Source organism: Cercospora kikuchii, assembly GCF_019650295.1.
Source record: "Cercospora kikuchii DNA, contig_00006, whole genome shotgun sequence".
Lineage (NCBI taxonomy): Eukaryota > Fungi > Ascomycota > Dothideomycetes > Mycosphaerellales > Mycosphaerellaceae > Cercospora > Cercospora kikuchii.
This window is the reverse complement of record NW_025408587.1, coordinates 1,177,044-1,192,069: the sequence shown is the minus strand read 5'-3', so window position 1 is coordinate 1,192,069 and position 15,026 is coordinate 1,177,044. Positions and strand designations below refer to the sequence as shown.

The window sequence follows — 15,026 nt, the reverse complement described above, 5'->3', positions numbered from 1 at the left end:
CCATTGATGGTTGTACCTTTTTTCACGTTGTTGTTACAGGCAGCCGCCAAACTTCTGTAATGTTACAATAGAAGAACGAAAGAAGCAAACCATCCATACTCATACAAAAACCACACCTTCCCATCAAGGCAATCCACCCGGCCACGGCACATCCCTCGTCCCCGCCATAAAATTATCATGCAACATATCCACATACTTGATCTTCGTCTCACTCAAATCCAATCCCTCCTGCGGCTGATCAATCGTCATAGCATTCACCGTAAACAAATCCACCATCTGATCGCCCATAGGATATCGAGCTTCTTGATAAACATGAGTTCCGCAGTCGCGACAAAAGTATTTGCTGCCGTTCTTGGCGTTGGGCGGGTACTTGGCGAGTTCGGATTTATTGCTAGGCTCGAGGAGTTTCCAATTTGTTGCGGGGTCGTTGAGGTAGTAGTTGCTCATGCCGAGTTTTTGGCAGAAGCTGCAGTTGCAGCGGTTGACTTGGAAGGGGCTGTCTGCTGAGGGACGAGGTATTGTCATTTGGTATTTGATGGATCTGAGAGATGTCGTTAGGGTCTGCGGTCTGTACTACGGCTGGCTGCACGAGGCTGCATTCGTGCAGAATGGTGGCTTGCTTACCCGCAGTGACATGCTCCATGCACCTCGATTTTCTCGTCGCGTTTGGGAGGATCTGGCGTGGGAAGTCCGGTGCGCGAAGTGGCGGAGACAGCTTTGATGGCAGCTTCAGCCGCGGTCTTGGACACCTTGGGCTTCACAGCCGCTTTGGTCTTGGTGATTTTCGTCGGCATACTGTATGCTGCAGAGTGGTGTGGGTGGCTGGTGCTCAGAAAGGGAAAGCGATGGCAGATACCGGTAAGCGAGAGCTGAGAGGAGGGAAGGAAGGTGTCGTCTTTGTAGGTACCTCCGGAGAGTCGCTATCACCGGCAAGCTTTGGAGCTCATCCTGAAACCGGTTGGCGTTGACAGTCCTCCCTGCCAAGCTGCCCTTCCTATGGATTGGTTGCCTGTGAGCGGCCCAGCTCTGATTCCTGCAAGCTTTCCCCACGGAGTCAAGTGTCGTACATATCTGCGGCACTCCAACGCCTGACTTTCTGATGAAACCGGAGCTTCGCACAATTCGCAAAGCGGCACGACTTTTCAGGGCGCGAATAGGAATTGTCCGTGGCGCGCCCTCCCGCTCTGCAGCACGAGTTAAGCTTCGCGATGGCGTGCAGATCACTCTTGCTATAGCCCCACGCGCCGCACTACTGCAACTTCGCTCGCCGAGATCAGCCATATCGCACACCCTGTGAACCATAGAATGTCCCAAACAACACGCAGTAGTCCTGGTATATAGCATCGCCACCCATGCAGGTGTGGACATTGTGATCCTCCAGAAATTCATTCCAACCAAACTTGTAGCAAGACATTTGCCATACTAATTTCCGACTCGTCGTGTTCGTCGCCGAGATGGAAGCCACTCACAAGCCAAGTGACGCTTCCACTGTTATGAAAGAGGAGTACGGTGTCGTGTCGGTAGAGAAGTCAGAGAGTGGAAGCGGGCGAACAAGCAATGAAGAACAACAAGCTCCATCAAATGCACAATCAACATCATCAGAAGATGAAGAGCAAGGCCAGCTCGATGGCCGATCGAAGGCAGAAATCTCCATCATCATGTTCGCGCTTTCGGTACGTGAACGTTCACTCGATCGCTATGGGAGTGCAACTAACATTCGTTAGCTGGCTTGCTTCCTCGCGGCTCTAGACACCAGCATCGTTGCCACCGCCCTGCCCGTCATCGCCGAACACTTCCAAGCGGCAACGAGTTACAGTTGGGTCGGATCGGCCTACCTTCTCGCGCATGCCGCTGGCACAGGTCTATGGGCCAAGTGGTCAGATATCTTCGGCCGCAAGCCATCGCTCATCGTCGCCAATATCGTATTCTTCGTCGGATCTCTCATCGCAGCCCTTTCAAACAGCATCGGCATGCTCATTGCTGGCAGAGCGATTCAAGGTGCCGGTGGTGGCGGTTTGGTCACATTGGTAGATGTTATCATTGCCGACTTGTTCAGCGTCCGCACTCGTGGCATGTACCTTGGTATCGTCTCCGGAGTCTGGGCTATTGCTAGCGCATTGGGACCAGTGGTCGGCGGTGCTTTGACACAGGGCGCTTCATGGAGATGGTGTGTTGGCAAATCAATCATTTCTTGAGCATGAAAGCTGACAATGGTTCACCAGGTGTTTCTGGATCAATCTACCACTTGACGGTATCGCGATAGCTGTGATCGTCTTCTTTCTCAAGGTGCAGACTCCTCGCACGCCATTCTGGGAGGGTCTCAAGGCGGTCGACTGGCTCGGAACGTTCTCCATGATCGGCGGCACGCTGCTCTTCCTCTTCGGTCTTCACTACGGCGGTATCACCTTCCCGTGGGACAGCGCCACTGTGATCTGCCTCATCGTCTTCGGCATCGTGCTCTTCGCCGCCTTTGTCGCCATTGAGTGGAAATTCGCAAAGCTACCTATCTTGCCTCTCCGCATGTTCAAGGCTCGATCGAACTGGGCTTCTTTGGTTGCCGAGTTCTTCCACGCGCTGGCTTCGATGGGCATGTACTTCTACTTGCCCTTCTACTTCCAGTCCGTCAAAGGCAGGAGCCCGCTGATGTCTGGTGTTCTCCTCTTGCCCAACGTTGTCGCGACCTCACTTGGAGCGGCGATGACTGGTGGCTACATTGCTGGCACTGGAAACTACTGGGGCTTCATGGTCGGTGGTTTCGTTCTGATGACCCTCGGTATTGGTCTCTTCATCGATCTTGGTGTAGACTCGAACATGGCCAAGATCGTCCTCTACCAGATCGTGGCAGGTCTGGGAACAGCACCAAACTACCAAGCTCTTCTAGTCGCACTGCAGACAAACATTCGCCAAGACGATGTTGCTGCCGGCACTGCTGCGTACAACTTCATTCGCGGTCTCGGCGTCTCGATCTCCCTGGTCGTTGGCCAGGCACTCTTCACCAACGAGTTCAAGAAACAAGTCCCAAGCCTTGTTACTGAGCTCGGAGCGGAAGCCGCTGCACCCTTCACGAGCCACTCCGTCGAAGCTAGCATCCCGTACATCAACCAGCTCGCTGATGCGCCCAAGTACCTCGTGCGGCAGGCATTGTCGGTCGCGCTCAGGAACATGTGGATATTGTACACCGTGTTCGCAGCTGGTGGTCTCATCTTCAGCTTGTTGGTCAAGCGTTATGTGCTCACCACTGAGCATACCGAGACTGAAGTTGGTCTTGAAGCTCAAAGGCGGAATGAGGAACAGTATAAGGCGGAGCAGCTAGCCAGAAAGGAGGAGAAGAAAATGCAGAAGCAGCAGGGCGGCAATTGATGGTTGTGATAGCAAGCGATTCGCATAAAGCGCCAGTCTTAGGCGTACGAGTGTTTGGTAGGATAAGTCGTCCTCCTCCGTGGTGCAGAAAGTAATACTTTTGGATCCTGATACGTCTTCGGCTCAACCCTTTCAGTTCTCAACGTGGCAGGTTCGGGCAACTGGTAATATCCAGTATTATTTCTTTTCGCCGAACGGGCGAACCAGAAGCTGATATTGTCGAAAGCATCTGCAAACCAAAGGCTCACAGCAACGACAATAATTGTCAATGGCGCAGCAGCTGCCCAGTATGCCCACTGTCCTTGCGCCATGTCTCGAATGTCCACGGTATTCATTCCAAACACGGAACTTACAAATGAGAGTGGCAGGAAGATGATGGTCACGATGGTGAAGACCAAAATAGCAGCCTCTTGTCGGTCCTTGTTGATGTGAATTTCGCTCAAGTGCCATTCTCCAAGTTCGCCGGCGCGGCCCTGCAAAGCCTCGAACAGGTCCAACCTGCTGCTGATGTGTGCTTTGCATTGACGTAACACCAGTTCCTGTCTCGAAGTCCCAAGCAGAGGCAGATCAGGAACCTGGCTGTTGCAGTCGAGATCTCTGACGCTGGATTCAAAAGAATTCAAGACATCAAGCTGCTGGTTGAGGATTGTGGTGACAGCTTCGATCTCTTGCTGCAGTCCGCGCAGCGTCTCTTGATGAGATCGCGTCAGTGGATCGGCAACTATCTTTGCTTCCTTTGCAGGCGTCAGTGTTGTATGCATTCCCAAACAAGGACAAGACTCACGAGCTGTCTGCAATAGTCGCTATACGTCTGCGCCACATCCGGTTTGCCATTCATGAAATCTCGAGTCACACAGTCCAGCATGAGTGAGACTATTCCTCGGGAAGAGCAGACTTCGAAATCCTCTATATTGTCTCTTCGCAGACGCAAGACCAGTGCCTTTTCACCTTCTTCTAGCGCCTCTTTGGCGCTGCGGAAGCGGTTGTTCGGTTCCTCCCAATTATCGTAATAGCCTTTACCGAGCTTGGCCTTTGCAGCGATTGTGAATGCACTAAGAATATGCAGCCAGGCCAGGTAGAATTGCTCTGGAAGCTTCGAGAGGTCGCTGTCACGGCCGGAAAAAGCAGTCGCGAAGGTAAGAACAAACTCAAACACACGATCACAAAGTTCGTGAAGAAATCCTTGCATCATTTCGATGTCCTTCCTTCTGTCGCTGATGCCCTGAGCAATGTTAGCAAATGTCTCACCGATGGGCTAGGAGAGACGCACATTTCCATAGAACGTTTTGTCTTCTAACAGCTCTTTCACTAGAAGCAATCCATTCAAGTCAGCATGGGGTCCAGGAATACATAGCGCCTGCAAATCTTGCCGGGCACATGGATTCGACGATGCAGTTGCGCCAATGATGAATCAAAGAGAGGGAGACATACGTGCGCCCCAGAACTTCCGTAGAACAACATGGTCGAACTCCATAGGCCAGAAGAATCCGAAAAGACCTTGGGACAGGGTTGCGATTAGTATCTTGTGCAGCCGGACGAGACGTTCGGCTTTCGTCAGGAGCTTCAAATTGTCTTCGGTAGCGGCGGTCTCCTGTTGCTTAAGCCAGCCTTGAATGTCTTCTAGTGTTGCTTCCCCACAACTCAGGTAGCTGCTGCGAGCTACTTTGTGTTTCGCCGAAGAGAGCGACTGGTGCATGCCTTTAGCCAAGCCTACCAGTGCGTCTGAAGAGCCTTGGGCACTAAGCATGCAGATCTTCATGTTCCGGAACTGTTGCCACAAGTTGGTAAGCCAGCGGTTGTGCTCCTCTGAGACTGTACTCCCAGTGGCCTCGCTTCCATGGCCCTGCAGAAGCTTGTACAAGCCCATCGCATGCTTGTAATTGAAGAGTGTCTCGAATTGCTTCGTTCGACGATAGCTCGGGTAAGCTCTTTTCACATGCAATTCTGTGCCACTCTTGAAGCTGTCATCGAGGAGACCATCCCAATCACTGTAATCAACCGGCTTTCCACGATATTTCAATGCGGCGAAGGATTTCTCGAACATGAAATCCAATATACTCTCACTAAGCAGCGAGAGAAACTTGGGCACTGAGTGCACTGTACTGGCAGGAAGTCGCCATCTTCGTGAATCTCCAACACGCAGGTCAATCCAGTTCTGCGCAGTCTTCTCTTTGCTGCCGTTCACGAATGTGAGATCCTTTCCTACCTGGCTCAAGGATGGTCTGCTGCAAGTGATTAGGGTATCGTCGTTGACGAGTAGACACCACAAATGTGATACATGCAAATAGTGGCCTTGCGGAGTGGACGGAAGTGTAGTGACCGCCTGAGCACGCTCACGAGCTTCATTCAGCATTCGAGAATGAGTCTGTACTAGCGGTCGCGGAGGATGTTCTGGTGAGCCACTCGACAGAGAGTCAATCTGCGCGACAAGAGACTTCTCTAAGCTGAAGAACGGAATGCTTAAAGCACAGACTGAACTCGTCTGTTGAGTTTCCGCTCCGCGCTCTTCGAGATCAACATCGGCTTCGCAAAACGCCTTCATTTCTCGACCTTGCTGGCGCTGCTGCTCGTTGTTCCTTTGCAGTTTCCTGAGCAATTGATTCACGTGCCGCTTCTGCTTTTGGGGTACTACTAGTAGCTTTTGGACAGCCGATTCGAACTCTTCGAAGGACGGCATTGCACGCTCTAGATGTATCCAGTGAAGCATAGGTGGTTGAGCTTTCTTCGCGGGAGGAGTGGACAAGACCTGAATTTCAACTCCGAATTCGGTTTCGTCGAAAGTGCTTCCTTGCCATTTTGTTGACACCATGTACCTCTCTTGCACTGGACCGAGCCTCTGTGCCTCGCCACGAGGATGACTGTGATCTGAATTCCCATTGCCAGATCCTGCGGAAAGGGCGTCAAGGTCCATGGAATCGTCTGTCTTGATCGAGGGAAGGAAGCTGGTATCGAAATCGAACTCGGATCCTGAAACATCCGATGATGATTCATCGACGCTCTCATCCTCTTCCTCGTCGGATTCTCGCGTAACATAAGACTTGCGCGCATATTCCCAGAGTTCTTTCTCACGGAGTGTCTTTTCTTGCTCCCTTTTGAGAAGTTCCCTCTCTGCCTGGAGTTCCTTTTCGAGACGCTCTCGCTCGAGACGTTCTTGCTCTCGACGCATCCGATCGAAACCCTCCCCAGACTCCCTTCGGGACCTTTCGCGCCCAGCTTCCACATCAATGGCTTCAGCATCCCCTTCGGAAGAAGATTTGCGAGATCGTGATCGCCGCCTAGAAGAACGACGCCTGGGAGAACGAGATCTAGTATCACTCCTCGTCCGGGATCGTCTCGACCGCACGTAGGTAGGTCTGGGACTTCTGGACCGCGAAGTATGCCGGCCCCGTTCATAAATTCGCACCACAGGGGACCTTCGCCGTTCGCGAGTAGCGCGTAGGCGGCTAGTATGTTCGAACAAAATGTCGGTCTCCCGTGCATCCATTTCGCGGAGAATGACATAATAATTGGGATCATTCTGTATCATGCAGTCAGCGATATTGATTTCATTTCCACTCATATCACATTTCATGCCTTTGAATACTCCCAGGGAAGATCGTAATACTGCAAAGTCGCCAAGTCGAGATGGTCGCGATGGACTTTGGGATAAGTTGGAATATATCGCGTCGGGAAGGCATTGGCGTTCGACGGCTTCAGCACAGTTCGCGTGGGCAAGGCTTCATGGGTATGATGCACGCGAGTGCCAGTATGTGTGCGAGTGGCGCCAACTGCTGCATTCGAGGTACTAGTGATAAGTCGTTTCTTGTTGCCAGACACTTTGGTGCGCTTCGTGACGGCATTGCCTGAGGCGCACGCGGCATCATTGTCGTAATCATCATAGCCTTCGCGCATGGCTACTTGGAAGTTTTGTGTCTGAGGGCGTGTCGGGCTGTCTCATCGGCTTCCCGGACGCGTCCGAAGCTGGCTGGATGTCGAGGCTGCTGACCAGATGTACAACGCACGAGCTGATTGACGAGCCAAAGTCGATTTGCGGCCGATCTTACAGTATGTCAGAAAGTCGTGTGTGATGTGTACAACATGAAGGAGAATCAAGAGGCGTGAATCCATCGCCCGTTGCGGCTGATCCGCAGCTGCAGAGATGGTGTGGCGCCATGCTCGTGCGGCTGAGGAAATGCGTGACATGCTTCGACATCTTCTTGACCACCATTTGCAACATCCTGTTACTTGCTAGGTGGGACGTGGCGAAGTCTGTAACGAGCTAATGGGCACGACTTGCCATGAAAGAAAGTAGAAGGAAAGTGCATTCCATATCGAAGGTCGAACAACCGCCAAGACACGGATACAGCACAACCGAGCCATCCTTGTCACTCCAGACGACATCTCCGTTGCTGCCTCGATCATGCTATTTGTTACTGTAATATCCGCCTGCAAAATCAGCCTGGGAAGCTAAATACTGAGCACTGTGGTAGGACGATCGAATTCCTGCCCAGGATTCATCACTCACTGGCTGTTACATGAGAATCGTACAACTCGCAATGATTCACAACTCGCACACGTCGAGATTTGTTGCAGTTGTGCACCACAGTACATTGAAAGAGTTGCTTTCCATGATGAATTACAGGTGACATGTGAGTCTGAGGCCTCACGAAAGTCAAAAGTTGAAGACCAATCCAGCACCACCCAATAACATTTTCGACTCGCAAAAAATGCCACCTGGTACCTCTCCACAAATACTTCTATAACTCACTGACCTCCCTCTCTATCTCAAAACCCTTCTTTAAGACCAATCTTGTGCCACAACAAGCAAGCGCCGCAATCATGAATCTCAAGCGCGTCCTCCTCATCTTTCTCGCCGCGGTCTCACCCGCCACCAGCTTGAAAATGAAGCTCTCGCACGGCGTACCGAAAAAGACAAATGGGACAGCACTCTTAGCATGTATCGACGAGATGCACGCCAGCTGGTCTGGCAAAGGCAACGACGACCACTGGAACGGCGATGGCTGGGAATGTGTTGTCGAGACTCTTCTCACACATGCATGAAAGACAGAGGTTTGATGTAGCAAACACTAACAGAGGGTATATTACCACTCTGAAGTAGATAGGCTCAGAATCAAGCAACAGAGTTTACACTTATAAGCAGTATCAACAGGTTGAGCCCGTTTCCGCACGATTCGTTGATCGTCCTCCCGCTTGTTAGTATAGTCCTATACTCTCTTTGCTCTAATCTATCTAGTTACGTGGCAGCTGTCGTTATAATAACTAAGGCTACCGACAAAGACGGTAATGAGATCCTCGTAGATTTGTCACGGGCTGGGCCCGTAGACATAAGACTGCCTGGACGCCGGCGGAAGATAGTAACACCGGTCCCGGCTTACGTGCGCGGGAAGCACGGGAGCGCCTGCACACTTGTACGCTCGAAGAGAGAAGGCTCTCCGGTGCTCTCTTCGAGCTACGTCCTGTCAATTCGGGCTACCTATATGGTAGCGCAGAGCATCTGAGCCCTGTCCGTAGCAACTGTACCTGCAATAACCATACCTACCTTCCTGCCCGCCTCCGCCCGTGACAGTAGTACCGGTATTTAAAGCCGAGTACCTATCTAAAGTTAGATTATTAAACTACCTCGTATATAAAACGAGAGCCGATATTGCGTATTACGTATCTATCGTAGCGTTATTCTCTATTAATCCGAACTAGGTATATATAGATACCGTTAATTATATCTTCGCCTACCTAGCTAGATACCTAGATATATGTCACGGGCTGGGCCCGTAGACATAAGACTGCCTGGAAGTCGGCGGAAGTTAGTAACGCCGGCCCCGGCTCACGTGCGCGGAAAGCACGGGAGCGCCTGCACACTTGTACGCTCGAAGAGAGAAAGCTCTCCCTTCCTCTCTTCGAGCTACGTCCTGTCAAAGAGGGCTACCTATAGGGTAGCGCAGTGTCTATAAAGCCTGTCCGTAGCACTCCGTACCTGTTGTGACATCACCTACCTTTCCTGCCTGTCTCCGCCCGTGACACTACGTAGCTCCTACCCTTAGGTGCTGTCGCACTTCCGATGTCCCAGCGACCGTCGCCTCCTCAGGCGGTAGACCAGCCTGCCGACCTAACCCAGTATGTACAAGAGAGCCCTACCGAGTGGCTCTTCTACCTCCGCAACCTCGATGCCTATATTTCAGGCCTCGAGGAGGAATTGCAAAATGCACGCGAGAGCGCCCAGGGAGCGCAATCGCTAGCCTCCCGATACCAGAAAGAGCTGGAGGATAAGAACGCTATTATCCAGTATCAGGGACAAGAGATTGAGGCCGCTCGGCGCCAGGCCTTCGCCGCTGAGGCCGAGAGAGATAGGGTGTTCGCTGCTGCGCGCGAGAACCCTACGCCTACCGTACCTACGCCCGACTCTCCACCTGCTTCCGCTACCGCTAAGGCTGTTCAAGATGTTGCAGCAAGAGAGACTACGCCTGCTCTTGCCACACCTTCCAAGCTATCTCTTTCCGAACGACTCCCCGACCCGGCCCAGTTCAACGGCGAAAGGAAGGACCTCCGCCGTTTCGTCCAGCAGATTTACGCTAAAATGACTGCCAACCTGGACCGCTTCCCCTCCGCTGCCTCCCGCCTTACGTACGTTGCCGGCCGCCTTCAAGGCGACGCGTATAACCTCCTGCTACCGAAGACGAAATATGGCGTGCCTCAGTTCGTCGACTACCCGCAACTCCTCGAGTTCCTCGAGTCTGCCTATGGCGACCCCGACCGCATCCAGAATGCCCAGAACGCCTTATACCGCCTTAAACAACGCAACCAGGAGTTCAGTACCTTTATCGCCGAATTCGATCGACTTGCCCAGGAAGGAGAAATGGCCGAAGAAGCCCTAGCTCCGCTGCTTACTCAGGCTATCTCCCGTGAACTCCAAGATATGCTCCTACATAATGAAGCCCCTACGCAGGAGTACCGCGCCTATACCCGACACCTACAGAAGCTCGATAACCGGTACCGCCAACACCAACGCCAGACCGAACGCCCCCGCCTACCGACGAACTCGAATACTCGTACCGCTGTGCCCGATAACCGCCCTCGCACTCCCCAGCCTACCCGTCAAGAAAAGAGCCCTATTGCGAGAGCTAAGAACATAGGCGACCCTATGGACCTAGACGTAGGTCGCAAGACCGACAAAGAGCTTGGGAACTGCTACCGCTGCCACAAACCCGGACACCAAGTCGCCGGCTGCCCTGAACCCGACCGTCGCCCCCTAGCTATTCAGAGGCGCGACGCTGAACGCCGCCGCACAGCTGCCGCTATATCTCCCTCGAGAGGCCGATCCCCGCCGAGCCCGCAACGCACCAATTCTCCCCCCTCCCCTCCGCCGTCGGAAAACGGAGTACGCCTGGCTTCAGTCGCAGCCCGGCGTTAGGTCCGCGCAGCCCTGTTCTGCCTGAAATTATCCGTGTCTCCCGTTCCTCGATCGAACCACTACTTGCTGTTCCGTATAAACACGACCGATCTACGTCACCGAAAATCCCGTTCTCAATCTCCCTGCAAGGGAGGATTGTCTCCGACTATGCTTTAGTCGATACTGGTAGCGAAGCCTACGCAATGATGGACCTGCAATGGGCTAAGGCCCAAGGCCTTAGTATTCAACCTCTAGAGAAAGAGGTTATTATGCTTCCGTTTGACGCCGATAGCAACGCCGAAGGGGTAGCTATCCGCTATGGCACCTGCTGTATGCTCCGAATTAACGACCACCTAGAAGAGGAGGTCGTTTTCCGCCTTACCGAGATAGGAGGTAGTCCTATTATCTTAGGATACCCGTGGCTTGAGGTCCACGATCCCGATATTCGCCCGAGCCGCTCTACCCTCCAGTTTAGGAGCGAATACTGTAAGAAGCACTGTTCTGTTCCAGCCGAGTCCCGACCTGTCCAGATGTATACGAAACGTCTTCCCCGGATCCAGGAAGGGAAACGCCAGACTGTCGACGTATTCAAGATATCGTTCCAAGCTGCTACGAAGTACGCCGCCCCGCCTATGCAACAGAGAGGATACCGCCTCTGCTATACGACGATCGAGGACCTACAGTCGATATTCACCTCCGAAGAAAAGGCCGATATCGAAGGACAGCTGCCCGAGTGCCTCCGTGACTTCAGCTCTATATTTTCTCCGAAGCTAGCCGACCAGCTTCCCCCGCACCGCCCGTACGACCACGACATTAAGCTAAAAGAGGGCGCCGAACTGCCATTTGGCCCTTTATACGGAATGTCTCGAGACGAACTGCAAGCTTTAAAGGAATGGCTAGACGAGAACCTCCAGAAGGGCTTTATCCGACCAAGCTCTTCCCCAGTCGCCTCCCCTGTCCTATTCGTTAAGAAGCCCGGAGGTGGCCTACGGCTCTGCGTAGACTACCGCGCGATAAACGAGCTTACTGTTAAGGACCGATACCCGCTCCCGCTAACGACCGAGACTCTGAACAACCTAAGCGGAATGAAGTACTTTACGAAGATCGACATTATCTCTGCATTTAACAATGTGCGTATGAAGGAAGGGCAAGAGTACCTTACTGCATTCCGGACCCGTTTCGGACTATTTGAAAGCCTCGTTATGCCTTTCGGACTCACCGGCGCGCCGGGAACCTTTCAGCGGTTTATTAACGACACTCTGCGCGAATTCCTCGACCAATTCTGCTCAGCCTACCTAGACGATATCCTGATTTATAGCCGGACCCGGGAAGAACACGAGAAACACGTCCGAGCTGTCCTACAGAAGCTGCAAGATGCAGGACTTTACGCAAAGCTATCGAAGTGCGAGTTTTTCCAACACGAGACTAAATTCCTAGGGATGATCGTTGGCCAAAACGGCATCCGGATGGACCCCGAAAAGATTCAGACAATCCAGAACTGGCCCGAACCGAAGAATGTTACCGACGTCCAGTCCTACCTAGGGTTTGCGAACTTCTACCGTCGCTTTATACGTAACTTCTCGAAAATCTGCCAGCCGCTTACAGCTCTTACGCGCAAGGACACACCGTTCGCCTGGACTCCCGCTTGCCAGAAAGCCTTCGACGACCTAAAGCAAGCCTTCGTAGAAGGCCCGATACTCGCCCCGTTCGATTGGACTAAGGAAGTTATCGTCGAGACCGACGCCTCCGACTACGTATCCGCCGGGATCCTCTCCCAATACGATAACGAAGGAATACTACGACCTATCGCCTTTTTCTCAAAGAAGCATAGCCCTGCCGAATGTAACTACGAGATCTACGATAAAGAGCTGCTTGCTATTATCCGCTGTTTCGAAGAGTGGCGCCCTGAACTCGAGGGAGCCGAACACCCGATCAAAGTCTTGTCCGACCACAAGAATCTGGAATACTTTACGACGACAAAGCAACTTAACCGCCGGCAAGCGCGCTGGTCCGAATTTCTGTCCCGTTTCCGCTTCCAGATTACCTACCGACCAGGGAAACAAGGGCAAAAACCCGACTCTCTAACCAGGAGGTCAGATGATCTGCCTAAAGAGGGGGATGAACGCCTACAGCACCAGAGCCAAACGATTCTGAAACGAGAAAACCTCCCTGCCCCTAGGAAACAAAAACGAGTATCGTTCTCCGACCAGGTTACGATCTATACGCTGCCTACGCCGGAACCGCAGCTATACGCCTTCCCAATCCGAACAAGGGAACAGTCCCCGCCGAGAGACGCTATTAGTGCAGTACAGATCCCCGAAGAGCTCCAGGAAACGATAAGGCAAGGATACCGAACCGACGAGACCCTCTGCGAGATAATAGACGCAATACGAGAAGGGAAAAGCCGTTACCCGACGATCCAGCTCGCGCAGTGCGAGCTACGAGAGGACCTGCTCTTCTACCGAAGCCGACTCTACGTACCGAACGACGAAGAGCTTTACGACCAAGTTCTCCGCCTCTGCCACGAAACCCCAGCTGCCGGACACCCTGGAAGAGCCCGTACGTACCAGATCGTATCGAGGGACTACTACTGGCCAGGTATGAGCGCGTATATCCGCCGCTGGGTCCAGAACTGCCATGTCTGTAGTAGGATTAAGCCTAGCCGACAACGTAATCGAGGACTCCTACAACCGTTACCGACACCCGACCGTGCCTGGGATTCGATCTCGATGGACTTTATTACACACCTACCTAAGTCCGAAGGGTTCGACGCTATCTTCGTAGTCGTCGATCGCCTTACGAAGCTACGCCACTATATCCCATGCCTCACGACCGACGGCGCCGAAGAGATTGCTCGCCTGTTTGTTAAGAATATCTTCCGACTCCACGGGAAACCGATTAACATTGTCTCTGATCGGGACGCCAAGTTTATGTCTGACTTTTGGAAACACCTTACGCGGAAACTAAGGATTACCTGCTCCCCATCGACTGCCTACCACCCGCAGACAGATGGCCAGACCGAGAGGCTAAATGCAGTCCTCGAACAACACCTGCGTGCGTACGTTTCGTACCTACAAGACGACTGGGTAGAATGGCTACCGCTAGCGGAATTCTCAGCGAACTCAGTATTCTCCGAAACTACCGGCTTGTCTCCGTTCCTAGCTACCTACGGTTTCCAACCCCTCCTAGGAACCGAAGTCCTACAGCATACGACCGACGCCCCTGCGAGTCGAGAAGCAGAATCTTTCGTCGCAGATATGAAGGCGATTACCGACTTCCTAAAGGCCGAGACCAGCCTCGCACAGTCCCGATATGAAGAGGCTGCAAATCGGCACCGTAGCGCCTCACGCAAGTTCTCTGTTGGAGAAGAAGTCTGGCTCGACGCTAGGAATATCAAGACCCTCCGCCCTACGAAGAAACTTGACTGGAAGAACCTAGGCCCGTTCCGCATTCTTGAGGTCAAACCGTATACCTGCCGACTAGACCTGCCAGCGACGATGAAGCTGCACCCGGTGTTTAACAACGATCTGCTTACTCCTGCCGCGAACAACCCGCACGGCTATCAGCGTACGCCCCCGCCGCCGCCCGTTATCGTCGACGGGGTCGAGGAATGGGAAATCGAAGAGATCGTCGACTCGAAGGTCGACCGCCGCGGCCGCGGTGGCAAAGAACGACTGCGTTACGTAGTAAAATGGAAAGGCTACGACGTACCGACTACAGAACCTGCCGATACGATTATCGAGGATGTGCCACACCTCGTCCGGAACTTCCACCGCCGGTACCCGCTCAAACCAGCGCCCCGCCAAATGCCAGTGTAAAGAGCAAAAGTCGGCACGACGTTGAGACACCGCAGGTGCTATCAACGTTATGCATAGCCCGTCGAGGGTTCGAACCTCGAGCGTCAAGCATGGCAACCGAAGAGACAGACGTTGTGTCTCTCGGCCTACACCTGTGCCCCAGACCAACTGGACGAGCTGACTAAGCACGATTCCTGCCGCAGTATAATGCCTGAAATCCGTTGGACGTTACAGACTTGCGCTAGCATACGGCTGCAGCGATAACCGCCAGAGGTTACACGAGCCCACTGGAGTCGAAGATCTTCCGCGCATCCAGACCCCGGAAAAAGTCACATGACTTCTTGGCACGCCCGCCTGCTCCGCCAACTACCCCCTCCGACCGGTCGCGACCCGAATGTACACCCAACGCCGCTGCCCCGAACCGACTCGAACGCGTGACCCCGAGGAGATTGACCTCCCCGCCGAGAATGGCCATATCTCACCCG

General features: G+C 53.1%; 4 protein-coding genes across 5 annotated transcripts; 2 read left to right on the top strand and 2 right to left on the bottom strand.

Annotated features, from left to right (window-relative positions):
* Positions 1-123: 123 nt before the first annotated feature.
* On the bottom strand, positions 124-794 carry CKM354_000938200 (uncharacterized protein; the record flags this gene model as incomplete). Its single annotated transcript, XM_044804802.1, has 2 exons — positions 124-541; positions 625-794. The coding sequence occupies 2 exons, from the start codon at positions 792-794 to the stop codon at positions 124-126; spliced, it is 588 nt and encodes a 195-aa protein (XP_044660737.1).
* A 660-nt stretch (positions 795-1,454) lies between these two features.
* On the top strand, positions 1,455-3,360 carry CKM354_000938100 (uncharacterized protein; the record flags this gene model as incomplete). Its single annotated transcript, XM_044804801.1, has 3 exons — positions 1,455-1,673; positions 1,725-2,167; positions 2,223-3,360. The coding sequence occupies 3 exons, from the start codon at positions 1,455-1,457 to the stop codon at positions 3,358-3,360; spliced, it is 1,800 nt and encodes a 599-aa protein (XP_044660736.1).
* Positions 3,361-3,398: 38 nt separating this feature from the next.
* Positions 3,399-7,251, bottom strand: CKM354_000938000 (uncharacterized protein; the record flags this gene model as incomplete). 2 transcript variants are annotated; one of them, XM_044804799.1, is made up of 5 exons in its annotated part: positions 3,399-4,094; positions 4,145-4,582; positions 4,631-4,668; positions 4,792-6,877; positions 6,934-7,251. In XM_044804799.1, 5 exons carry the CDS (start codon positions 7,249-7,251, stop codon positions 3,399-3,401), a joined length of 3,576 nt encoding a protein of 1,191 aa, XP_044660734.1. The 2 variants fall into 2 exon arrangements, with proteins under 2 accessions (XP_044660734.1, XP_044660735.1); XM_044804800.1 differs by lacking the exon at positions 6,934-7,251 and having other exon boundaries at positions 4,792-6,526.
* A 927-nt stretch (positions 7,252-8,178) lies between these two features.
* On the top strand, positions 8,179-8,400 carry CKM354_000937900 (uncharacterized protein; the record flags this gene model as incomplete). The annotated part of the gene is made up of 1 exon (XM_044804798.1): positions 8,179-8,400. The coding sequence occupies one exon, from the start codon at positions 8,179-8,181 to the stop codon at positions 8,398-8,400; it is 222 nt and encodes a 73-aa protein (XP_044660733.1).
* Between the last annotated feature and the right edge of the window lie 6,626 nt (positions 8,401-15,026).